The sequence below is a fragment of the Callorhinus ursinus genome, unplaced genomic scaffold (assembly GCF_003265705.2).
Source record: "Callorhinus ursinus isolate GAN/ISIS: 27379988/994484 unplaced genomic scaffold, GSC_fseal_2.0 scaffold42, whole genome shotgun sequence".
Taxonomy (NCBI): Eukaryota; Metazoa; Chordata; class Mammalia; order Carnivora; family Otariidae; genus Callorhinus; species Callorhinus ursinus.
In genome coordinates, this window is record NW_027397104.1 from 974,613 (window position 1) to 1,000,694 (window position 26,082).

General features: G+C 39.3%; 1 protein-coding gene across 13 annotated transcripts in view; it reads left to right on the top strand.

The window, feature by feature from the left end:
* Nucleotides 1–26,082, top strand: part of RNF38 (ring finger protein 38) — a 131,213-nt gene that overhangs the window by 81,111 nt on the left and 24,020 nt on the right. For 3 of the 13 annotated variants that reach the window (XM_025852821.2, XM_025852825.2, XM_073881358.1), the window contains 3 exons: nt 10,434–10,583; nt 17,507–17,700; nt 24,262–24,475. In XM_025852821.2, coding sequence (XP_025708606.1) covers nt 17,594–17,700; nt 24,262–24,475 — 321 coding nt within the window. In that variant the 5' untranslated portion in view covers nt 10,434–10,583; nt 17,507–17,593. Of the gene's footprint in view, nt 1–2,510; nt 2,533–2,634; nt 3,023–3,089; nt 3,422–10,433; nt 10,584–17,506; nt 17,701–24,261; nt 24,476–26,082 lie in introns of those variants that run through there. The other 10 variants (XM_025852822.2, XM_073881356.1, XM_025852823.2 and 7 more) reach the window with 8 other exon arrangements.

A 26,082-nucleotide genomic window follows, 5' to 3' on the forward strand; every position in this document is an offset into this window, starting at 1 on the left:
AATGACCAGACATATTTGAAGGAATTTTAATATTTTCCTATTTGGTAAGCAGTGATTGGTATATTTTTATTTTAGAAGTGAGGGGACTTAAATTACTTGGGTACCTCAGGAAGAAGTTTTTAGTAGCATTCAGTTTTTACTTCTGTTGTGAAAAATGATTTTAAAGAGCAGTCTTGGAGTCAGAAGTCTCAAAAAGCTCTTGCTACAATCAGTTACTTTGCCTGCAAGTTTTGTGCTGTCCCTAACCATATGTGGCTATTTAAATTGATCCTAGTAAATTCATTGGATGCCCTAGCCTCAGTTTGAGTGCTCAGTAGCCACATGTGGCCTCCTTTTGGATGGTGCAGATATTGACCATTTCTAGCACAGAAAGTTTTACTGGACACCACTCCAACAAGGCTTTGCACCTTTTTGAACAGACACCACATAAAATTTTAGGTGGACTGGGGTTGAGCAACTGTTCTAATTTACCACCTGCCACATTGGGTGGTCAGAAGTGGCTCAGCTTAAAGCCTGTTTCACTGATTGGGTGTTTATTAGCAAGATACTAGATTTTCTGGTGAAGAAAATCAATTAGAGAAGAAATTGCAGTACAAATTTCAAACTATCCAACCTTGAGTTGTGGGATTATTGTTTACATCTAAGCAGACTTCTTGGGTTAAGCCCTAAGAGCCCAGGTAGCTAAGATCTTAATCATTTGAGAAGTTTTCTCATGGAGTTTGCCTCACAAAGAATTGGCTGAGGCCCAAGGGGATTCACATTAAGCTTAAGGAGTGGAAACCCTGAAGGACTGTAATAGATTTTTGCTGCTGAGATTCAGCACTTGAATCTGGCTCTTTTGATTAGAGAGCTCTCAAATGGTAATTTTTTCCTTCCCTTTCCCAACTTTTTTCTTCCTTTCCTCCTCTCATCACATAGCTAATATCCAAGTATGCAAGAAAAGTGGTTTCAGAGTGGTCTGGATTATGTAAGGAAGCTTGTGCAGCTGAGGTTCTGCTGGAAGCTAGGTGAATCTACAGCAGTAGATGGGGAATTATGAGGGACTCAAGTTAGAAACCGATTGCATTGGATGCATCTAAAAGTGTGGTGTAATCATCCACAAACTGGCTGCTTTGGAAGACAGTGTTTTGGGAGGAGGAGTCAGCTAGATAAAAGGACTACATAATTGGGGGTGTGGGGCTGGGGGGAGGGGATGTATTTATTGGGGCCTGTTATATCATTCTAGTTTCTCTTTGTCTAGGAATTGTAAAAGCTTGTGATTTATTGCTGGAACTTTGATTCAGAGTTGCTAAGCACCTGCTTTTGTGTTTCAGGCTGTAGGTTTGGACCTTGGGGTTCCAGAGCCAAAACAGAGAGCCAGTGCTCCATCTGATACGGGAGACAAATGTTCACGAATAATTACCATATAGTGTTATTCATACGTATTCAAAAGATCCTTGAACATCAGTTTAGTCTGATTCCTTAATTTTCTACTACAGGCAGCTGAGGCCCGCCCAGAGCAGGAAGGAGCCTGGTTTAAGTAATGCCAGAACTAGAACCTGGATTTTTTTTTTTTTAAGATTTTATTTATTTATTTGACAGAGACACAGCGAGAGAGAGGGAACACAAGCAGGGGGAGTGGGAGAGGGAGAAGCAGGCTTCCCGCGGAGCAGGGAGCCCTATGTGGGGCTCGATCCCAGGCCGCTGGGATCATGACCCGAGTCGAAGGCAGACGCTTAACGACTGAGCTACCCAGGCGTCCCTAGAACCTGGATTTTTTTAATGATTGGACTGCCCTAAAATATGATCACCATCCTTGATGGCATCAACCATTTTCCTATCTGCATAAAGCCCACTTCTTGCATAATGCCCCCTTGATGGCCCACTTTTCCTCAGATACCACTTAACTGTCTTTTCCTTGCATTTATTATGCTTTTATGGTATATCTATCTTCCCTTTTAGATCGCAAATGTGATAAGGACAGGCAGCATGCCGGCTGCGTTCTTTGTACCCATCTCATTTCCCATCCTTAGCATGGTCTGAATAACTGTCAGGTTTAATAATCCTTAGAGTTGGACACGTTGGGTTCCAACCTGTTTTGTTTCTTTGTGAGACACCTTCGACTAATCACCTCCTACATCAATAAAAATTCCACTTCTGGGTCCACCTGAATACATATTATATTGTGAATTGAGTGAGGTTACTGTTTGATTGCCGAGTTTTGGAGGAGGGAGGCACGGCCCAGAAGGCATACTTTAGGGAGAGATGTGTACGAACTGGGAGACACTGCCGGCCCCAGGGTCCGGTTCAGTAGCTGGTAGCCTTGCTGTGCGCCCGGGTTGAGAGGCGGGCGAGGGCGGGGCTGCGCAAGGGCGCTGTGAGAAGGGCTCTGTTGCCGGAACTAGTCCTAATCGCGCGCCCGGACGCGCGCAGCGCCGCCCCTCCCCTTCCCCCTCCCCCGCGGGGTGGAAACAAAGGGGGCTCGGCGCGCGGACCCGAGCCTAGGGGGAAAGGGGCGGAGCGTGTGGTGGTCTCGCGCTTTGTGCTCGCTAGGTTTGTTCCTGTTGGGGGACGAGGTGGGGAGGCGGGCGGCGACCTCGAACCGAGAAGTGGGAGTGCCGCGTGCTCGCGCATCTTGCGGCCTGGCGGCGAGGGGCGTCGCCTGCGCGCGCAGCGGAGGATAGTGCGCCGGCGCGGCACGCCGTGTTCGCGAGCAGCGAGGCGGGGTGCGGTGGGGCGGGACGGTGCCGCGGCCCCGGCAGTTAGGGCCCGGGGGCGGAGAGGATGGAGCCCCCGAGGCGTTAGCCGACTCTGTCAGCTCTGAGCGTGCAGCTGTTTCCTGGCGCGGCCCGTGTGATGGTGCCGGGAGGAAGGAAGCGCCGAGACAGCGCCTCGGTCGGAGCCCGGGTTCCGGGGGTGAGGAGGCCCGGGGACGGCGGAGCTGGCGAGCTGGCCGCTGGCTGGGCGAGCGGTCACAATAGGAGGCGGCGGCCTAGCAAGGAGCCGCGGGAGCAGCCCCGCAGGGCGGAGCCTCCCCTCGCAGGTACTGGCCGCGGCCGTTGGTTCCCGCGTGAGGGCGGGACGGTCTGAGCCGCAGGCCGTTGGGAGCCTGCGGGGCCGCTCCCGGCAATCAGGAGGAGGTGTGGTTGCCCGGTGCTTTGGCGGGGCGCGGCCCGGCTGCCCGGCGCTCTTTGTTCCCGTGGCGGCGGCGTGGAGGTGTGGGTGCAGCCAGCGGGAGCGCCGACCCGCCGCCGCCTGGCAGATGGCCTCTCGCGCGCGCTCCCTCCCGTTTTGCCGAGGCGCAGGTGAAATGATGTCACCCAGGAGAACGCGGAACCGGTTCCGAAGGGTCCTTTCGCGTCCTTCTGCTCTGCGGGTTTCTGGGCAGCCTGCGTTTTGTTCTAAGGGCATGGAAGTTCTTCAGGGCTGAAGAATGAGAGAGGTTGGTTTTGAACCGGGAATTTTTCAAATTATTGAGAACTAAAGAAAATAAAGTTTTTGTTTCCGTGTGTAGGACCTGTAAGAGACACAGTTTTTTCTTTGTGCTACAAAAGTTGGGTATGCTAATTTTTCCACCATAAATAGAAATGCATACTTAACATATGTCATTGCTGGCATCATGTGAATTGCCTTCTCTTACGTGGCGCACTTCACTTTGAAATTTTAAGTGTATGCAACTCATACCCAAGCGGTTTGTTACTTTAGAATTGCGAACCTTTTGGGATCCTGTTTGGCCTTGATTATAGGTGCTGTTTTTAATACATTTACTTAAGTTCCTTTCAATAGCAAGCAGCCCAGGCAACTAGGCTCAAGTTAAAAATCCATTCGCAGTTTTTGTGAAATCAAAACTTAACAAAAATCTAAGGACAGTTGGGATCAAAGTAAAATTTTTCCTGTCTTCAGACAACATACTGGAAAGGAAGAGATAGGACTTCCATAGAAGTAACAATACAAGATCAAATATAGTTAGTTGTTGGATCAGTTGCAGTGAAGTTGGGACATACTTGGAATCAAAAGATGAAATTACAAACTGGATTTTTAAATGAGAATTGTATGTCTTCACATACTCCTTTCTCCAGTTCTTTCTAACTTGTAAACTTATTGGAGTAATGTTTCTTTTTGAAAACATATTAAACCTTAAATCTATTCATTACAGGAGTTTAATTTTAAGTTGATTAATATAATTTTCTGTGAGACTTATCTCTGAGAGATTTGGTAGACTTTAAAGGCTATAGTTAAATGAATTTTACCACAAACTGGCCATGTGGGCCATAGGGCCTCATCTGCAAAATATGAAAGTTGGATGTAAATGATGTCTGTGGTCCCTCCACCTCTGATATCTTCTCTGATTCTGGAAGGTAGTTTGTTTCTGTACTTGTGGTGGTTTATGTACCCATCCTGTTTTTATAGCTGAACTAAGTTTGCAAGTATTAATATGAGTAAATGTTGACAACCTGATTTTTGAGGGAGGGTAGACATAGGATGGCATAGTTAGACATAACTGAATCTGTTAGCATCATAATGTGGAGTGTAGATCTCTTGTCTCTCTTCCAACAGCGTTGGATGAACCTTTTAGTTACATTGCCAGACTCTTTATTTGTGCTCACTTTTACTTTTTTTTCAAGGTTGTGGGTGGGAAGTATGGATGAGAAATCCTTGAATAAAAATCTCAAATGATCTGTATGGAAAGATCTTTGTCTTCTAGTCTGTTCCATCTATTTCTCTCTCTGCTGCCCGTTTTGTTTAGGCCACTGTCATTTTGTAATTCACTTTGCTGGTTTTTGTTTAGTGTCTGGGTCTACTTACTAGTTTTTTGTTGTTGTTTGGTTATTTTCTTATTAACCATATATATCAGGCATGTGTTTTCAGTTTTCTGCTTTGGTTAACTCAGCTTGTTTTATTTTTCTCTGGAGAGTATACAGATTGTAAACACATTTGAATATAGTTTTGGTCTAGTTCATTCATTCAGCAAATGTTAAATTCTTGAAGTGACTGCCTTTGTGGAGGAGATGAAGCAAATGCTTTAATTCTGTATAGTAAATTAACAAGTGAGAAATTAGAGCAAATAGAAGAAGAGGGTTCATTTACACAGTCTCAGTTTTTCCACAACTCTTGTATCTTTTCATGTACCTTTCTTAAGGACTTGAGCACCTTACCTTTTCCTCCTTTATGTTAGAGGGCCCTATTCCTCGTTTAGTTCTTGTGGAATTGCCCCTCATCAGACAGTCTCTTTGAGGGCAAGAATAATTTTTTTCCCCAGGTATTCATAGCATCTAGCATATAGTAGACATACAATAAATATTTGAATTATGAATTTAATAACAGTAAAGAGTCTAGTCACACTTTATCTTTTCAGATGTATATTTATATAAATTTTTCATACTGGTTTGGACTGGTCATGGTGTAGATACTTTCCAAATCTGTGTAATTCTTAAGAGAGAAATCTTGAAGAGATACTTTAGAGCATTGTGCTAAGAGATTACCAGCATAAATAAAATTATTTTAGATGTACTTCTTTGCTGGGAGAATAATCTTTGTGCCGGCAAATCTGGATGTGGAAGGGAAAGAAAAACACTTAAAATTTTTTTTGTAACTTATTTTTCTAACCCTTACGTCCACCTTTTCAGTAGATGTTACGGTTAGAGACCTCCTTATTGCATGTACACCCCCCTCCCCGCCGATTAATTTATGGGACTGTGGGGTTAGGGAAAGGATGGTGGAGCCTTTCAGCTATTTTCACCAAACCTTGTTGTGTTGTGCTTCCAGAAAGACATGAACCCATTTTGTTGTTTGCCTTAACTCAAGAATGGAAGTAATAGTTTGTTTTAGAAAATGATTGCCCCAGTGCTGAACAGCAGTGATCTCCCTCAGTAGGTAGTACCAGTTCTTGAATGGGTTAAGGCTTCATGGTAGTCCACCAAGCATGTTACCATTATTTTACTTAGCAAATGTTTATTTGTTAAACTTTTAGGTTACTTCTAGTTCCTTTTTAAATTGTTGCTATTACTGTACTGTGATGAACATACTTGTGCATGTGGCTTTTCCCTTATTTTGGGGTATTCCCATATTGGAGTATAACCTGAGAATTTATCAGATGAAAGATTACTGATTCAGACTGTTCAAATAGTTAATAAAATGTACTTGATTACTTTCCAGGAGATTAACATTTGCCATCATGGAAGCAGTGAGAATATGTGGATTTTTAGATAATTTGGATTTGACCTTTTCGTTTTTTAGGTACCCAGACTTGCACCTAGAGGAAGACTTGGAGGAGTCAACACTAAGCATCTGACTCTTCATCTTTTATTTTGGTTTGGTTTGGTTTTTTTCCCTCTTCTAATAGGCTGTGATTTGAGTGCTTTTGACCAGTTGCTTTGCTGCTAGTAACAATGAACTCCCCCCCCCCCCCCGCCCCGGAGAGTAATGTGGTTGTTTTGGGGAAGACTATTTGGCCTTATAGCAATTTATTTTGAAGAAAGTAGATTATTTTAATGCTGGCCTAGAGGTCATGTACCTGCGTATCTTCTGCCTCACCTATATGAGAAAAATGTAAATGAACGAAGAAGGAAGCTGCTGTCAGAAGTGATTTTGGAGGAAGCAAGTTCTGGGACAATGTCTGGACTCTTAAGTCTGTGTTATTTTTAGCACCATGACTGATAATAATTAGACTCTTCAAGACAGGTTAAATTGTTGGTTATATTATAATTTACCACACGGCGAAAGGCCACATTAAACAAAAGATGGCCTAAAATAGTACCATATTGGTGCTTAAAATGTTAAACTGTTTTCTGTAACTTTAGTCTTGTGAAACAGGTGCTTTTCTCAGTTATGTTGGGCGAGTTAGTCATATAGTTATATGTAAATAAACATTAAAAATGAGAAGTGTGGGGAGTTGCAGATTAATCAGGTCTCAGGGATGTTTTCTTGGCAGGACTTTTTAAACATAGGTTGCATCCTGAGTGAATACTGAAGTTACTGTATCTTTGTAATGTTCAACAGTTGCCAGGTTAGAGAATAATACAATTGTATCAGTTTCCAGTATGGTATACTTTAAGTAATTTTAAATGAGGAAGATTGAGGGAAGTAATGGAAAGTTATGTCAGAAATAATTTACAAGGAAATATTTTTTGAATACTTAAAATAGATTTAGTGGAATAGTTTTTTATAATCCAATTAGATTACAAAAAATGTTACTTTTTTGGGTAAGTTTTATTTATTTAAGTAATCTCTACACCCAACATGGGGTTTGAACTCAAACCTGGAGATCAAGAGTCACTTGCGGCTCTTTTAATTGAGCCAGCCAGGTGCCCCAAGAATGTTACTTTTAAAATTCTTAAAGGTGTTTTCGTGGGTTGAACATGGATTTTAGAGCCAGGTGGACTTAGCTTCAAATTTTGGCTCTGGTATTCATGAGATATGTGGCTTTAAGCAAGTCAGTTAACCTTGACTTGCAGTGTGTAAAGATCAGAGAGCTAATTCAGTTCCTAGCATGAAGTTAGCTATTATCAGATTTTAAAAACTGCTGTATTGCTTAGATAAAAATGTCTTAATTTATATCTTTCATCAAATTAATACAGCTAAAATTCTGGAGAAGAAACTTTCTTCAGGTGTGGTACAGCAATTTCTGTTCTATACATAATGTCATGTTAGTTTTCTGTTGTGTGTAACAAATTACCACACATTTAATACCTTAAAACATGAATCTCTTATCCCACAGTTTACATGGATCGGGAATCTTGATTTGGGTTAAGCTGCAGGGCCCTCTGTGAGGGATTTTACCTCTCTGGTGCTGTGATGTCATGAGAAGTTTGACGTCCTCTTCCAGGCTCACTCGTTGTTGGTTCAATATGGTTTTTGTAATTGTAGGACTGAAGTCCCCCGTTTTCTTGCTGTCAACTGGTGACCCTCTCAGCTCCTAGAGGGTGTCTCTGCCACATGGGCCCATTCATATGCCTTCTGACAAACATAGTGGTTGCCTACAGGGTTGACAGGAGAATCTCTTCAGGAAGGGGTCAGTTCCTCTTCTAAGAGCTTTCTTTAAGTTGGGCTTACCTTGATTAACTTAAAATCAACTGACTTGGGATCTTAATTACACTTAAATCCCTTCACTTCTGTGAATGCATTCGTATAATTAGGTTATATAATTTCACCTAACCATGGAAATGAAATCCATTCTATTTATAGTCCTGCCTACACACCATGGAGGGGTGGACTATACAGGAGATGTGTACCAGAGGTGGGAATCTTGGAGGCCGCCTTAGAATTCTGCCTTACATGGACACACAAAATGATTATATGTGATTTTATCCAGTGGGTGCACCCGGTTTCAAGCCCATCTATCATTTTGTGCTGGATCTGTATTAACGACAGCATTTGAATATAGCTTTTCTCCTTTTTTTTTTGGTCCTCCCTTTTTATAGACAAATGGAGCTTTTGACCGAAGGAAATTGTTGTGGGTAGGAGAGGAATATGCTTGAAAATTACTAATTTATGAGCATAAGGGCCAGGGTTTGCCAGAGTTTTGTTTTTGTTTTCTTACTTATATATGACTGAAATCTTAAGTTTTCAAAGGAACAAAGAATTAAGGAGAGAGGAAACCTGACTCCCTGATCTCTGTTTGCCAAGCTAGCCACTTGTGCTAGCAGTTTATAAGAGTGCTCCTCATGCAGACTGCTTCAGGTATGATAGTTGAAGATAGGTGAGCTTTTTAAAACACTCTTCAAAGGTACCTTGCAAATTATAAGCTTAAGATTACAAAAAGAATACGAAACTTCTGTAAAGAAACAGACAAGAGAATGCTTTGAAGTGGTGAAAGAACTTAGATTGAGTGAGGAGTCAGGAATGTGAAATACACTTCTTCCTATGAAGTCTGTCTTCAGATAAACTCAAGGCTCCTACCTCTATTTTAATTTTTACCTGTATTCAGGCATTTAAAACATCATCTTTAGTTGGCTACTTTGCATTTTCTTTTTTAAACTAGAATAAGCTCCTTGAGGGCAGGATCCATGTTTTGTCTTCTAACAACTCTTGACTTTGCAAGAGGCATTCAGAGAATATTCCTTGATTCTGCACTTCATACTTCATCATAGTGGTAAAGAATATTAGCACACTCGTGTGTAGTGCAGAGATAAGCTTTAGCTCATGTTGAACATATTTTGTGTAGCAGTAGTAATGAATTCTAAAGTTACTGCCCTCAAGTAATTTTTAGTCCTAGGAAGGTGTATGGAAATAATTTTCGTCTTACCAGCAGGCCTGGTTATCTTTTTACCAGGCTCATGGCAAACCAGAAACAATTTATAAAGGTAACAGTTAAGGAAGGTTATTATAGAAGTATTATTAATGTTAATTAGCATGCCACTTCATGATCTGTGTCTGCCTTCCTCTCTGGTTACTTCTGTACTGGATAGTCAAACTGAACATTTTGCAGTTTCTTGACTATACTGCTGTATTTTGCCAGTTACCTCTCCATAGCACCCAGTGCCTAGTATAATCATAGGAAGATGATACTCTGTATATTGTATAGTGATTTGTTTTTGTTTCTTTTTCATAGCATACACTTCTTGAAAGTAGGAAACCATGCCTATCTTCTCGGTTTAGTGCCTGTCACAGAACAGACCTTTATATGTAAGGGAATGAATGAGACAGTGAAACTGAAAGCCAGACAGTGGTTTAAAGCACATGGTCTTCAGTGTAGGGGTAAGCAAGTTCACACACCTTAACTCCCAAGGGTAGTAGTTCATTCCACAGCATAGTGGTACAAGTGATGCTCATGATGTCCATGATTAAAAGTGCTGCAGATTTAAGTTTATATTACATATGAGTTTAAGGGGATAACCTATAATCAAGTCAAGCATTTAAAACGTGCAGTCATTTGCTTTGGGGCTTATGATCTTACCCTTTATTCTTAAGGTCACTAGTTTGTGTTGAATAGAGCTGAGCTGTCCACAAACTCTTCTTTTTTATACCTATGGTAATTATAGAAGGTTTGCTACAAATGTTCTGAAATCTGTCTTCTTTGCATGATCATACAGAAGGTTAATTAAAAAAACAAAAAATATTAATCTTAGTCACGATGGACAGTAATCTTTCTGTACCTGAAACATGATTTTACCTCAGGTTTTCTTAACATGAAGTCTTATCTGTCCTTGAGGATTTTAGGATTTTAGAATTAATACCAACAGAAAAGATACTGATATTTTATGGGAAACATAGGATGGACCTTGCATTTTTGAGCAGTGCTGTTTTGTCTTTTAAAAAAGTTTTTGTAAGAGATCCGTTGCCAGAGGCAACCTTTGCCGTCCTTATATTTGTTTTGATGTTTAAGATTTTTAATTTCTTTCCAGTCTCTGCTAACACAAATACCTAGAAAATCCAGACTGTCCTTCATAGACATGATTCTCCACATTGGTGCGGCTAGCCATGAACTATCCTTTTCTTCTCCCTCTTTTTCCCAGATATCTCCCGGGTCCAATTCAGCACCTCTACCTGGCCATCCTAACAAGGTGATTTGTGAAAGGGTGAGACTTCAGAGCCTGTTCCCTCTCCTCCCAAGTGATCAGAATACTACCGTTCAAGAGGATGCTCACTTCAAAGCTTTCTTACAGGTTCTTATATATTTACCCTTTCCCTACGTAGGGCTGAAAGTCACAGATACATTTTAGGTTGTTTCTAGGAAGGCTTAAAACAGAATTCTCAATATCTTCTTCTTATTTTCTGTTGTATGTGGGAATAAGTATTCTTCTTAGAGGACTTCTTCAACATAACATTTTAGCCAGCTTTTCTGAAGAATGTTTGTCTTCTCTTGAGTTGCTGTTTATTATTTGACCACTTAATATTCTTGTTTTTTGATCTTTTGGTCTTAATCACTTGTCCTTATAGGCCAAGTTCTATAGGAAAGTAGATATATGAAGTTGTGTAGGAATGGAAAAATGGGAGCATGCAAGATAGTTTTTAAAGCCGTCACTACTTATTTGCTTAGTGCCCAGAGTTTGATAGTGATGTATATTTCAAAAAGAAAACATGGTAACTTGCCTTCTATCACTTTTGGTCCCTGTAGGTAAAATGTAATTAAAATTTTTGTTATATATAAAATGAAAATAAATTAAGGCAGGGACTGTCATTAGTTTATTGACAAGATTGCTAGGATGTGCTCACATAAATTACTGGCAACTCAATTTCCAATCCATTACTCATGGAGAAGCATGTTTTAGTAATGGAAGTCAGTATTAGTATTACCAAAAGGAAACTAGTTATAAAATTGCTTCTGGATATTAGGGTTGTGGGCCAAGGCATATATTTGTATATGTGTGTATAAATCTGAGGTAGTGAGAGTCGCTCATCAAAGCTTGGACTTTTGGATAGAACTGGCTCATTTTCTGTTTGTGTGGGAGTGGTAGGTTGGGGCTTGGGACTAGTTCTGAAAGAGAAATGCTTGTGATACATGAAATTGGAGATGTAAAATTTCTGAGAATAGCTTTGTAGGTGATCCATGGCTCTTCAATATGATATTCCTTGTTGCAATTTGTGCCAGGTTCTCCTCTTTGCATGTTATCGTCTCCTTTGTTTTTTTTTTTAAAGATTTTATTTATTTATTTGAGAGAGAGAGAGAATGAGAGATAGAAAGCATGAGAGGGAAGAGGGTCAGAGGGAGAAGCAGACTCCCTGCTGAGCAGGAAGCCCGATGCGGGACTCGATCCCGGGACTCCAGGACCATGACCTGAGCCGAAGGCAGTCGCTTAACCAACTGAGCCACCCAGGCGCCCTCGTCTCCTTTGTTTTTAATCCTCCTAATAATAAACCAGTCATGGATGGTTTTCTAGATGAAGAAATAGGCTCAGAAAAGCTCTCTGAGATGCCCAGTTACATAGCTAGTTATTGGCAGAGCAGAGACTCAAATTCACCTTTTGCTATTTCTTGTCTGCTATAACATACCACCTTTAGATAACAGGCATTTCTGTAAATAGTACAGTATATGTTAAAAGACATAGTTATCTGTATTGAAATAAGTGGAGTATTGACTACCATTTTTGATACAGCATTGGTCTGTAATAGCTTGATATTTAGTAAACCAGTGTAGCTAAGGAAGAAATTGACTTACTACTTTCCCTACTGCCACCAATAAACAGTTATTTGATGTTTTCTTTGTTTCCCGTACTTCTTTGAGTCTTCAGGCATTAACTCAATATTAACTTTAAACTCAAGAAGTTGCTGGCAAATGCAATATTAAACATATGTTTTGAAAACAAAAAGAGCCAATTCCACTTGAGTGTTGCAGAAAGGTGAAAAGTATTATTGTTAAATTTTTGTTTATAGCCCTAGTTAAACTGAAGTCTTACTTCTTTCTAACTTTAAAACAAGGGCCTCAGTGTACTTGGCTCCCAGGGAAGACTGGAGATTTTTCTCTGCCCACTTTCTCACCTACCACTGTTGCGCATGAAGCAAAGTAAATCCTTCTCACATCCCCTTTGAGATACTGTCATATACCTTCAACTAATTCTGATAATACAATTGGGTATGATTTCTTGTTCCAGTTATGCTTCTCTCATCCTTAGAAAACTTAGTTGCCATGTGAAAGGGAGAAATCTACCCATTTCTTATCCTTGGAGTTATTCATTTCTTGGCTCTCCCCCAAGTTCCTTCCCTCCCAGCTTTTTCTGCTTCTTCCCTTTGGAATACTCCATTTTAAACAGACTCACTTACCTCTTCCATTTTTTTTTTTCTTGAAGCATCCTCTTTATTCCCTTATCTTAGCTGAAACCAGTCTCTTTTCAGAGGATATCATTTTCCCTGCAATCTTGTATATGAGTAAAAAAAATTGTTGACCCTCCCCTCCCCCACTTCAAGCATGGGAATTGAGTATGTATCCAGTAAGTGGGACGGTCGTAGAGGAGAAGGAAAGTGTTTGATATTCTCCTGGATCCTTGTTTCCAACCACCAGTCATCTTTGAACAAAAATCTCATCTGTTTTTGAGCTATATTTGTTATTCATCTCCACTTTATCAATTTTGTCACTGTTCTTATTAAAGACCTTTGTACTTTGCTTGTTTTATATTACTCTTCGTCAGAATCTTTCAAAATTTGCAGGCTCTTTTAATTTTTAAAATTACAAAAATATTTCATATGTGAAAGTTATAAAGTATAAATCCAGACACATAATTTTAAAAATACCATCCATCTTAAGAAGTCAACCATTACCAGTATTTTAGAAGCATTCAAATGACCTTCCATATTATATCTGCCTGCTGTCCCATACCTGTGCCTTGGGTAAAACTCTGAATTTTGTGTTTAATACCCCTTGCTTCTCTAAGTGGTTTCACCACATGCAGTATCCCTCAATACTATACTGTTTAGTTTCTGAGCTTAATATAAATGGTATCATACTTTGTATTTTTGTCATTTTGAGATTCATCCATGTTGATGCATGTGGCCAGAGAGTTGATTCATTTCCTTTTTGTGTTCCATTTTATATGAATATGCTGACATTAATATGTTACTCAAAATTTGGGTTTTCTTTTTGATGGACATTTCCAGTAGTTTCCAGTTTTTTACTATTATTGCAAGCAATGTTGCCATGAATATTCTTGTATGCGTTTCAAGATTTTATTCATTTGAGAGAGTGAGTGAGCACCAGTGGGGGGCAGAGGGAGAGGGAGAAACAGATTCCCTGCTGAGCAAGGGGTCCGATGCGGGGCTTGATCCCAGGACCCTGGGATCATGACCTGAGCCAAAGTCAGGTGCTTAACCAACTGAGCCACCCAGGTGCCCCTTAGTTGATACTTTATTTTCTATAAAAGTGATGGCTTTGTGTATTTGTTACCCTGGATTTTCTCACAGAAGAGGTATAGGTGTAGGCACATTTGCATCTCTATAAAAATAAGTCTATATTCAATATTAGAATCAAAGTACCCCCTATAATTGTTTTAGAAATTTAAAGTATAATTAACATACAGTAAAATTCACCCTTGTAGAGTACAGGTTTGTGACTTTTGACAAATGTATACAGATGTGGTGGAACCACTGCCACAATCAAGATATTAGAACAATTTCATCTCCCCAAAAAATGCCCTCTTGTCTCTGCTATCTACTCCTTATAGTTTTAAAATTAGCAGTTTCTGTACTATCAACCAATTCATTGATTGCGATTGAAGATAGGGTGCTTTCATAAAACAGGTACCTTGTGGGGAACTTAGATTTCGTGTCTAGGAGAGCCCTTAATTTCAGGCGTGTGTGTGTTTTAATGATAGCTGTGTGATACTTGATTTTGTGAGTTTATGAAAGTTAATTAGGTGATTGAAATTTTCATGATTTATACACAGAAATAGACGTCTCTGAAAGAGAAAACTATTGTAAAACAATTTCTCTTCTCCAGCACAGTTATAGACTGAATAAAAATTTCAGCCAAAATATCAGAATTTTATGATTTTAGAAACCTTACAGAGTCATCCTAAATTCATAAGATTTTCAAAGAAAAGACAGGGAGAAAAAACTATTTTGAAAATTGCTGTAAGAGGCAATATGCCATAATAGATACTAAATCATATTACGAAGAAATAGCTCCGTGTCAGTGAGCTGTTTGTTGTTAAACACAGTGGATGTTTTTCAATCTCCAGCTTAATGTGACCTCTCAGTTGAATCCTTGAAACTCCATTCCACTGGCTTCTCTCACCACACTCCACTTTCCTCTCATCAGCTACTCGGCATAAAATATTTCTTAAGAGTTCAATATTGGGCTTCCTTTTCTCTGTATAAATTATTTGGGGGGAAATTTTGTCTATGCCTGTAGCTTCATTAACCTGCCCATCTATCTGTATACCAAAAACTAAAACTTCTAGTGTCTGAGCTCCAGCTGTCTGCAGAACAACTCCACATGGGTATGTCATATGGATTTCTTGATTTCAGGTTGTTCTTAATATCTTCTCTGTTTTCATTGGTTTCATGTTTATGCTTCAGATTTTTTTATTTTAACCATTGATTTGTGTTTACAGCTTAAAGTTATAGTTGCAGATTCATGATGCATAAAATCTAGTGTTTTTGTGGAACTAACATACCATTTGGAAACATATTACAACATCAAGGTAAATCAGTTTTTGTGAACCAGTGATGTTTTGTGTAATTAAAAATTAAGAAAGGGACACCTGGGTGGTTCAGTCATTTAAGCGTCTGACTCTTGATCTCAGGGTTGTGAGTTCAGGCCCCACATTGGGCTCCACGCTGGGCATGGAGTCTACTTAATTTTTTTTTTTTAAAGAAAAAATAGGACATTAATATGTTATTCTAAAGTGAGGGAGCCCTCGAAGTTGGACTATAGTTATGGCCAATGATAGTATCATCATATTTTCACAAAATATTGGATTCCCTTCATTATGGTGGGATTGCAGTGCTATACCACTAGAGTCCCTATCTAAGCACTCACTGCACATAAAAAAATCTTTGGCCTTTCATGAAAAAACACAAACTTGGATCATATCAGAAGGCAAATTTCTGATTTTTTTTAATGCATGCTTTTGAAAATACAGTATTCAAAGCCTCCTTCCCCTCTATATGTGCAAGATAACATCCGAGGAAAATGTAGTTAGTCTTGTTATGAATTTAGATTTTATTCTGAAATCTTTTGAGCTAGGAATATGAGAGCTGTGCATTAGAAAATTGAAGTCCAGTGTGAATTATGTGAAACAGGACTATGCATTGTGTCGTTCAAAGGCAGTAGTCATTCAGTTGTCATTGGTTCGTCTTGACTGATAGCAACACATCAGTCTGGATGTAGTATAAACAAAGACTTCAGGTTGTGGAGAATTAAATGAGAGAATGTAGAGAGAGCATTTTATAAACCATATTGTGTGATTAAAATATGAAATTGTTAATTTCTTGCTTTTCCCCTGCTTATATCTTTAGTTTGCAAAACAAACCAAAAAAATGGTCCGTCTTGGTGGTTATTCTTTATTACCGACTTGCTTTATATGGAGTGTATTCTAAGTACTTTGACATCTGTTGTTTAAAATGAATGGAATTCATTGTTTTCTCTCTCTGGGTCATTTAAATTTAACATTTGTTTCTTAATTGTGAAATGAGAAATTTTATCTTTTGTCAAAGATAGTTAAGGCAAGTGGAGAAGGTATGGGTGTTTATTTTTTTTTTTAATTTTTTTGAGAAGAGTGAGTCAGGGCGGGTCGTCGGCGGGGAGACAAAGGGAGAAGGAGAGAATCTTAAGCAGGCTTCATGCCAAGCACAGAGCCCGATGTGGGGCCTGATCTCACAACTCTGAGATCATGACCTGAGCCAAAATCAAGAGTCAGACATTGGGGGTGCCTGGATGGCTCAATTGATCAAAGCATCCAGCTTGCTTAAGATTCTTTCTCTTCCTCTGCCCACCTCCTTCTCTCCCTCTCTTAAAAAAAAAAAAAAAAAAAAAAAAAATTGATGCTTAACTGACTCAGCCACCCACGGGGTCCCAAAAAAGTAAATTTCTCTTTTATGGTGGGTTTATCCTTAGAGACTTTTCCTAAGAGAGTTCCTTAATTTGGTTTGGTGGTTCTCAAAGTGTAGTTCCAGACCAGCAGTAGTAAGCATCACCCACAAACAATTTAGAAATGAAGATTCGTTGGCCCAGCAACCTGGTGGTTCTGACACATGCAGAAGTGTAAGAACCACTGGCCAACTTAATGGGAGTATCCCTCCAGATTCTGCTTTGCATTTACCTCTGTCAAGAGTCCTTGTGGTAGCATAATTCTGAACCAGTTTCTATATTTCTAAGCTTAGAGGTTCATAGGCAACCTCTATGGGTAATGAAAAAATTGAATTCTAAATTTGGTGCGAGGAGCTAACCTGTGGTTTGAGTTCTTAGGAGAGAAATCTCCTCTCCAGTTCCCAGTCCAGACAGAGTAGTTACGTTTTCTTATGATTCCCCATGCCAGTGAACTTCTTCTAGTCTTCCTTCCTTCCTTCCTTATTTATTTATTCAAGATTTAATTTATTTGACAGAGAGAGACACAGCGAGAGAGGGACACAGTGAGAGAGGGATCACAAGCAGGGGAAGTGGGAGAGGGAGAAGCAGGCCTCCCGCGGAGCAGAGTCCGTCGTGGAGAGTCGGGAGAGTCTGCTTGAGGTTCTCTCTCTCTTCCTCCCCTCCACCCAGCACGAATGCTCTCTCTCTAGAATGAATAAATAAGTGTTTAAAAAAAAATGGTCAAGTTCCATACAACTGCTTATCGCCTTATTGTGTACCTTATATGTGGATGAGTTTTTAAAAAAAATTGTATTGTTAATCACCATACATTACATCTATGTTGATGAGTTTTATGATAATTTTTAAGAAACAGATTCTACTTTTCATTTGATAGTCACTTTGCATCTCCCTTCCCTTACCCAGCATCTTTGGTTCTTTAAAGATATTTAATTTGGGTTGACAGCATATTTTTCCCTTCCTTTACTCTTGAAGGTAAATATATTTAAACTCCTATGCAGATATAGTAATGCAGAATTCTTATTAAAACGTCTCATTAAGTTGATTGATTTTTTTTTGCATTGGCAGAGTGAAGATAGTCCAAGTCCCAAGAGACAGCGCCTCTCTCATTCAGTCTTTGATTATACATCAGCATCACCAGCTCCCTCACCACCAATGCGACCATGGGAGATGACATCAAATAGGCAGCCCCCTTCAGTTCGATCAAGCCAACATCACTTCTCAGGGGAACGATGCAACACACCTGCACGCAACAGAAGAAGGTTAGTTGGTTACAATGTATGTCTTAAATTTTCTTCCATTGGTAGATTTATGAGATTTTTTTTTAATGTCAGAAAGCATTTTTCCCCCATGGGTATTTTATGAACACATCACATACGTACTCACACCCACACATGAAAAACAACATGACACATTGTTTAGACTCCCACACTAGAGCATGAGAGTTCATTTAGCTTGTGGTTGACAGGTGAAGAAATTGAAAGAGCCTACAGTGACTTACCTAAAATCAATCCATGCCATTATATATGAATTCAGCTACTTTATGGTTTAAGGCTTTGTGTGGGCTAGCCTGCAATTTTGATTACAGAAAAATGCATTTTATAGTTCAAAACTGTAAGGAAATATGGAGACCCTAGAAATGAGCTACCTTTTTTTTCACTCCATTCCTATTTCTTCTGTATCCTTAAGGCAACTGGGAGCTTAATCAGGTTTCTTATAAAACTGTGGAGCCTGTGGTGTGAAAGACTCGCTGAGGTTTACTTCAATGCTCAGTCCTCTCTCTCATGGGATTTGGCCTCTGGCTTTCCAGAGGAATATATTTCTTCTGAGCTGCTGCTGCTTCAGTTGTGGCCTGAGGTCATACATTTCTTCTTCAGGGAAATTGTGTATCCTTGGAGTAAGACAAGGGTTTGCATGTCCAGGATGTTGGTAATCTAAGAAACATTGCAACTCTTGAGTTAGGAAGGTGTTATGGACTGAATGTTTGTCTCTCTTCAAAATTCATATGTTGAAGCCCTAATTCCCAGTGTGGTTATATTTGGAGATGGGGTCTCTAAGGAAGTAATTAAGGTTGAATGAAGTCATAAGGGTGGGGCCCTCAATCCAATAGGATTGGTGTCCTCATAAGAAGAGACACCAGAGAGCTCACTGTCTCTAGCATGTGAGGACACAGTGAAAAGGTGGTCACCTGCAAACCAGGAAAGAGCGCTCTCACGAGAAACCCATCATGCTGACACCTTGATCTTGGACTTTTAGTCTCCAGAGCTGTGAGAAAATTAATTTTTGTTGTTTAAGCCACCTAGTGTGTGGTATTTTGTTATGGCAGCCCTGGGAAACTAATACTGAAGGATCTTAAAACCACCATTCTTGGGACACCTCGGTTAAGTGCCTGCCTTCGGCTCAAGTCATGATCCCAGCACCCTGGGATCAAGTCCCTCATTGGGCTCCCTCTGCTTGCTGTACTCTCTCTCTCTCATTCTCTCTCTGACAAATAAATAAAATCTTAAAAAAAAATTAAAAAACCACCATTCTTTGTTCCAAATGAGACAAAATAAACCTGTTTCTGAGTTATAGTCTGTTGAGACACTAAGACTTTTACATTACTTGGTGCATTTTCCCCCAATTTTATGGGAATGTTTAAGTTAAAATAATGTATGTCAACCCAGGTAAAATATTTTATAGCTGTTAAATATAATAGCATGAGACAATATGGTGGTTTGTTTCAAGGTTACAGTGTAAGCACCTGCTGTAATCTTCTCTATTGTATTATGGTGAAATGTGTCATATGTTCAGTAGGGGCGCCTGGGTGGCTCAGTCCTTAAGCGTCTGCCTCTGGCTCGGGTCATGATCCCAGGGTCCTGGGATCGAGCCCCGCATCGGGCTCCCTGCTTGGCGGGAAGCCTGCTTCTCCCTCTCCCACTCCCCTTGCTTGTGTTCCCTCTCTCACTGTGTCTCTCTCTGTCAAAAAAATAAATAAAATCTTGAAAAAAAAAGAACATGTAAAACAAGCATACACTTAAAAGGATAACACAAAAGTGTATCAACACCCAGGTTAAAATAGAACATTGTTAGTACTTCAAAAGCACCTGTTCATTCTTCCTAGAGGATAAACCCTGTTCTGTGATTTGATATCAGTCCCTTGTTAATACTTTTTAATACCTAGGAATGTATTCTAAAACAATATAATTTTAGGTTTTGCCGGTTTTACTTTCATTTAAATATATTCTCCTTTGATTTTGTTTATCAAACATTCTATTTTTAACGTGGATAGTAGTAGTTCATTTATTTTTACTTGGTATAATCTTACATTATATTGATATACCATTTATCCATCTATTGAGTAATGGTTATGCTCAGTTTCTTACTATTACAAAGAGTGTTATTAGGAACCTTTTATGTACACATTTCCTGGTGTACATGTGGAAACATTTCAGTAGCATATAGTCCTAGGGGTACAATTGCTGGATCATAGGAAAGGCTCTGGATCAGAAAGGGAATGTCAGAAGTGCCTATTTCCAGATGGTAGTAGTAACTAGCTATGGGTTGTTAAATTGAAGAGAAGCATCATGCTCTAAGCTCATGGAAACACAGGGGGAGGATAGGAGGAAGCACTTACTAGAAAACTTAAAGGCTTATTCTGCCCAGTAGTGTGTGTTATTCCTTACCCCATTCTCCATTTAGTACTTCATTGTAGGCTAGCTTTAAGCTTAGCTGCCAGATTGCCTCCCAGAAGCAGGCTGTGCAAGCAGATAACAGTTTTCAGCAGCAGTCTACCATAATTTAAGATACAAAGATGAGCACACAAAGTGAAAGAAGGACACTAAACTCAGTAAAACAAAGAACTTAAAGAAACAGTTAATAGAACAGACAGAATTTTTGAGTAAGTGTAACATGAGAGAGATGCAAGAGGATGTTCATAAAAGTCAACTAGAAACCTTCCTAAGGAAAAATTTAGAACTCAGGAAATGTGCAGAAAAGGTGTCCTAGTTTCTGGAAGATCAAGTGGAGAAATTTTCCCAGATGTAGTGTAAAAGGCAAAATGAAAAGTGTGGATAAAAAAGTTTAAACATAGAGACAGAGCCATCAGTTCTGAGTATGTCTAATAATATTTTCAGATGGAGACAATTGAAGGGACCTTTTAAAAAAAAAAGATTTTATTTATTTGACGGAGAGCACAAGCAGGGGGAGTGGCAGGGAGAGGGAGAGGCAGGCTCCCCGCGGGGCGGGGGGGGGGGGGGTGGAGCCCCATGTGGGACTTGATCCCAAGACCCTGGAATCAGGACCTGAGCTGAAGGCAGTCGCTTAACCAACTGAGCCGCCCAGGCGCCCCTGAATGACCTTTTAAAAGAAATAATGCAAAACCATTTCTCAGAATTTAAGAAAGACATGAGTGTCGAACAAGACTTTGGTGAAGTTACAGAACATACACCAAGGATAATAAAAATTCACAAATGTTCCAAGACAGAAACTTTGAGTTCTGCCAGCTGATTTATCACTTAAGTGTAAAGCCAAAATATAAATACATTTCAAATAATAAGAGACAGAATTGACCAGCAAGAAATCCTCCCTGAAAGAATTGTTAAAAATTGTACTCTCTCCAGGAAGCGGAAAAATGAATGCAAGAACTAGGGTTCAAGACCATTGGTTAGCAAAGGAAATGAAAAAGACATACTATAAGTCTGAGTAAAGGTCTGTTGTTTAAAGAGAAAGAAATATGGAAACGATCTGCACATGAGATGGGGAAAGAGTGACGAGAAGAGTATAATAAGTTTTCTACCTGCTAGGAAGCTGAGTAAATCTAGGTGTTTTTAGGAAAGTGTAGGTGTATATTTAAAAATTAAGGGTAATCACTAGGAGAATAGAAATAAGGAATGTATAGCTTCTACACAAAAACAGGTAAAACGTATAGAAAACTCAATCCAACATAAGGCAGGTAAGAGGACAGAACAGCTTTGTGGCAAATGATACACCAAAAATTAAATGACAAAATATGATAAAGTCAACTGAAAGAAATATTTGTTCATATTTTATTATTGTCATTATTTATTCTAGATTTTTCAATTCTGCTTTCTAAATGTTGTCAGAAATGCACACATAACATTTAATGGGAGGCCATATAGTAAAGATAAAGGGACTAGATAATAGACTTGAATGTCAACATGAGGACTTGGATCTTAATTTGTGTTTCGTTGGGAGTGCTGCTGAAATTTTTGAGTAGGAAAATAAGAACAAGTGGCAACAACAGAATAAAACAATAATAAAGGGGCCCTTAAAGTTTATGTATAGGTTGAGTAGATTTTCAGGAGATGAATGATCTGAGCACATGTACTCTATTTTGATTTTAAGGTACATATTTTCCCACATCTTAACATCTATTAAGGAATTAGAATTGATGGTATATCATAGTTTAATTGGCATCTTTTTTATTTTTTACATAAAACAGTCCTTTATCTTATATATTTATTTTAAGATTTAAGTAACCTCTACAGCCAACTCCAACACACAAACCTGAGATCCAGAGTCACATGCTCCACTGACTAAACAAGCCAGGAGCCCCATAAACAGTCCTTTAAAATATTTGTACAGGGCGCCTGAGTGGCTCAGTCGGTTAAGCGGCTGCCTTCGGCTCAGGTCATGATCCCAGGCTCCTGGGAATGAGCCCTGCATCAGGCTCCCTGTTCAGAGGGAAGCCTGCTTTTCCCTTTCCCACTCCCCCGCTTGTGTTCCCTCTCTCGCTGTGTCTCTTTCTGTCAAATAAATAAATAAAATCTAAAAAATAAAATAAAATATTTGTACAGATAATAGCGGCGCCTGGGTGGCTCAGTCTGTTAAGCATCTGACTCTTGGTTTCGGGCTCAAGTCATGAACCTCAGCATCGTGAGATGGAGCCCCATGTCGGGCTCTGTGCCAGGCATGGATCCTGCTTAAGATCCTCTCCCCCCTCTCTGCTCCTCCCCATCCCCCCCAAAAATACATAAAAGAGAGATAGGACAACTATATGCAATAATGGGATCCTGTATTGGATTCTCAACAGTGAGGGGACAAAGGTGGAAAAACTAGTGAAATCTGAAATATGCCCTGTTTAATTAGTACAATACCAAGGTTTATTAATTTTAGTAATTTTTTTATGTTTATGGAAGATAACATGAAGGAAAGCTGGGCAAAGGGTATACAAAAAACTACCAAAATTACCTCAAAACATTTAAAAAGTGATTTCTAGGGTGGATGGCATCTTAAATTCAATGAAATACAGTATGTAGATTTTGAAGCAAAGATATGTAAATTTTGCAAAAGGAGACATTAAAGTTAGTGGAGGCAGTTAATGGAACAAGAACCTGGGGAGTGGTATCAAGAGCACTATCGAAGAGTTAACAAGGAATGTCCTTGTTCTCTTTAAGATTGGGCAATTGGGAGTGAGAAGCAGCAGATTTAGAGGTAGAGAGGTGACCTGATCTCATTAAAGATTGCTGAAAGGGCTATATGTATAGCTTTGTCTGGAAGGGGGCTGTTTGGCCTCTTTTGCCCAATGTAGAGTACATTTTATTTGTTTATTTTAAAGATTTCATTTATTTGAGAGAGCATGAGCAGCACAAGCAGTGGAGAGGGAGAAGTGGCCTGCCCATCGAGCAGGGACCTGATGCGGAGCTCTATCCCAGGACTCTGGGATCATGACCTGAACCAAAGGCAGCCACTTAACCAACTGAGCCACCCAGGTGCCCCTGTAGACTACATTTTAATGAGGCTGCTTTTTTGAATTGCATTGATGCTGAGCCATTGTAAAAAGCATTGGAGATGAATTGTGGAATTGTAGAGAAGTAGAAAAATGGAAATCTCACAATAACAGCTTGACAAAATTTGTTAAACTATATAGATGACTATGACTGGTGTAGAGGGAGTAAAAGTGGTTTCCTTCATAACCAGTCTTTAAAAATTCTGTATATTACAGGAGTATTTATGCTGATGCTATCTCAGTCATTTCCATTTCCAGCATTTACTGAGTTACTATTATATTTGTCGTTGTCAACAAATGTTCTTAGTTATTTTATGTATTTTCTACTTGCTTTTTGAAAAATTCTCATTTTAAGTATGTAGGAACTCTTTTTTCCACCTTCTCGCTTTTTTTTTTTTTTAATTGAACTACAGTTGACACAGTGTTTTAAGTGTAACAACATAAGGATTTGACAGGTCTGTATGTTATGCTATGCTCATCACAAGTGTAGCTACCATCTATCACCATACAATGCTATTATAATGCCATTTACTATATTCCTTATGCTGTACCTTTCATCCCCATGACTTTCTCATTCCATAACTGGAAGCCTGTACCTCTCCCTCTTCACTCATTTTGCTCCCCCTACCCCAGCTTCCCTCTGGCAACTACCAGTGTGATGAACTGTCTTTCTGTGTATCTTAGCTAGATAGACAAAACATGAAGTGCCCATTAGGCATATGTAGAATATTGGCAAGATATATGCAAAATAAAATTTATATGTTTATAAGATAAAAGCGAAATAATGGGTTAAGCCACGTGAAATTGCTGGTATTTGAGTACTTTTGCCTTTCCAAAGGGCGGTTTCATACAGTTAAACAAACAAAAAGACCAGTAGTGGGCTATTGATTTCTAATATTGGCAGAGCTGAATACCATTTAAAAAAAAAATGTTTAAAATTATGTTTTTAGAGCTGATGGGAACCACAGCAGTTATTTAATACTCAAGGTTTTGCCTTAGCATAAACTGATGTATTACAAAGAGAGACAATACAGAATCCTTATGGATCACAACAGTAAATATAATGACTTTTTTGACATTTGCTATATTACAGTCCTCCTGTCAGGCGCCAGAGAGGAAGAAGGGATCGTCTGTCTCGACATAATTCCATTAGTCAAGATGAAAACTATCACCATCTCCCTTATGCACAGCAGCAAGCAATAGAGGAACCTCGAGCCTTCCACCCTCCGAATGTATCTCCCCGTCTGTTACATCCTGCTGCTCATCCACCCCAGCAAAATGCAGTAATGGTTGACATACATGATCAGGTATAGTAACAGAATGTCCAGAAAATATACAGTGCTAAAAATTGGTGGCAGTTGATTGAGGTTGTTTGTTTTTTTGTTGTAAATTTCTTTTAATTTTACCTAAAAGGAAACAATTTTCCCTAAACTGAAGCTGTTTTAGATAAGTTCATTCTTCTTAAATTCTACACAGCTTAGAAGAAAGTTGAACTTTAAAAAATTTGGAGCAAGGTTATAAGCTCAGAATGGTTTCATGTATTGGTTGGAAATCACTGATAACAAGATTAATAGGAGATAACAGCTGGTTTGAATATACCTTTCTATTTTCCTCTCCCAGTTTCTTCTGGACAATTCGGTAGGCAAAACAACTGGGTGCTTTGCTGATAGGTTTCCATGGGTCTCCAAAGGAATGACAGGTAGAAGACTTCATTTCCCTTTGTTCCTGCTAGGAGCTGAGGGACTAGTCTAGAAGAGGGCTTGTCAGTCTTCAGAGCCTGAGAGTAAAGACCAAAATTGTTTGAATTTCTGTGGAGTTTCTGAAGTTAAAAAAGCCACAAATCTAGATATATTTAATAAAGTTGCTGAATTTTAAAAATAAGGGAAAAGTCTTTAAAGTTTGTAGACAGGAGATATTAATAAAGGAGAGAAACTCAAACTACCATTCATTTTTTCAACTGCACTAGATGATAGGAAACCATGAAAACACTGTATATTGACAATTGAAAGAAAATATGATCTTCCCCAGGCACCATCTTCTGTCAGATGTGTTCTACCCTGTTAATCAAACACTTTAAAAAATTGATCACACAGTAAGAAGTTCTAAAAAGAAAAATTTTTCTAGACCACATTCTTTGTGGTCATAATCTGATAAAACTATAAATCCTAAGTTTAAAAATAACACCGAGGGGCGCCTGGGTGGCTTAGTCATTGGGCGTCTGCCTTCGGCTCAGGTCATGATCCCAGGGTCCTGGGATCGAGCCCCGCATCAGGCTCCCTGCTCTGCGGGAAGCCTGCTTCTCCCTCTCCCACTGCCCCTGCTTGTGTTCCCTCTCTCGCTGTGTCTCTGTCAAATAAATAAATAAAATCTTAAAAAAAAAAGTAAAAATAAAAATGACACTGAAATATTTGAGGCAAGATTATAATTAAGGAAAATTAAAGGAAAAATCCTCAAAGTCAGTGAGATATGCCTAAAGCTGTTTTCTGAGAAAATTTTATATACCTTCATTATTTATTTTAAAAATTGAAAATAAATGAACTAATTGTTTTGAGTAATTAGGGGAAAAAATTATAGAGTAAACCAAAAGGAATTGAGAAGAATAAATACAGGAAACACAATTAGAATTAACAATAGAGAAATCTATTTTTTCTTTTTTTAAAGAAGCACAAAACCCAATCCTGTTGCTTTGAAAAATTGATAAGAATAACTAGCACCGGGGCGCCTGGGTGGCTCAGTCATTGAGCGTCTACCTTCGGCTCAGGTCATGATCCCAGGGTCCTGGGATCGAGCCCCGCATCGGGCTCCCTGCTCGGCGGGAAGCCTGCTTCTCCCTCTCCCACTCCCCCTGCTTGTGTTCCTGCTCTTGCTCTCTCTCTGTCAAATAAATAAAAAATCTTAAAAAAAAAAAAAAATA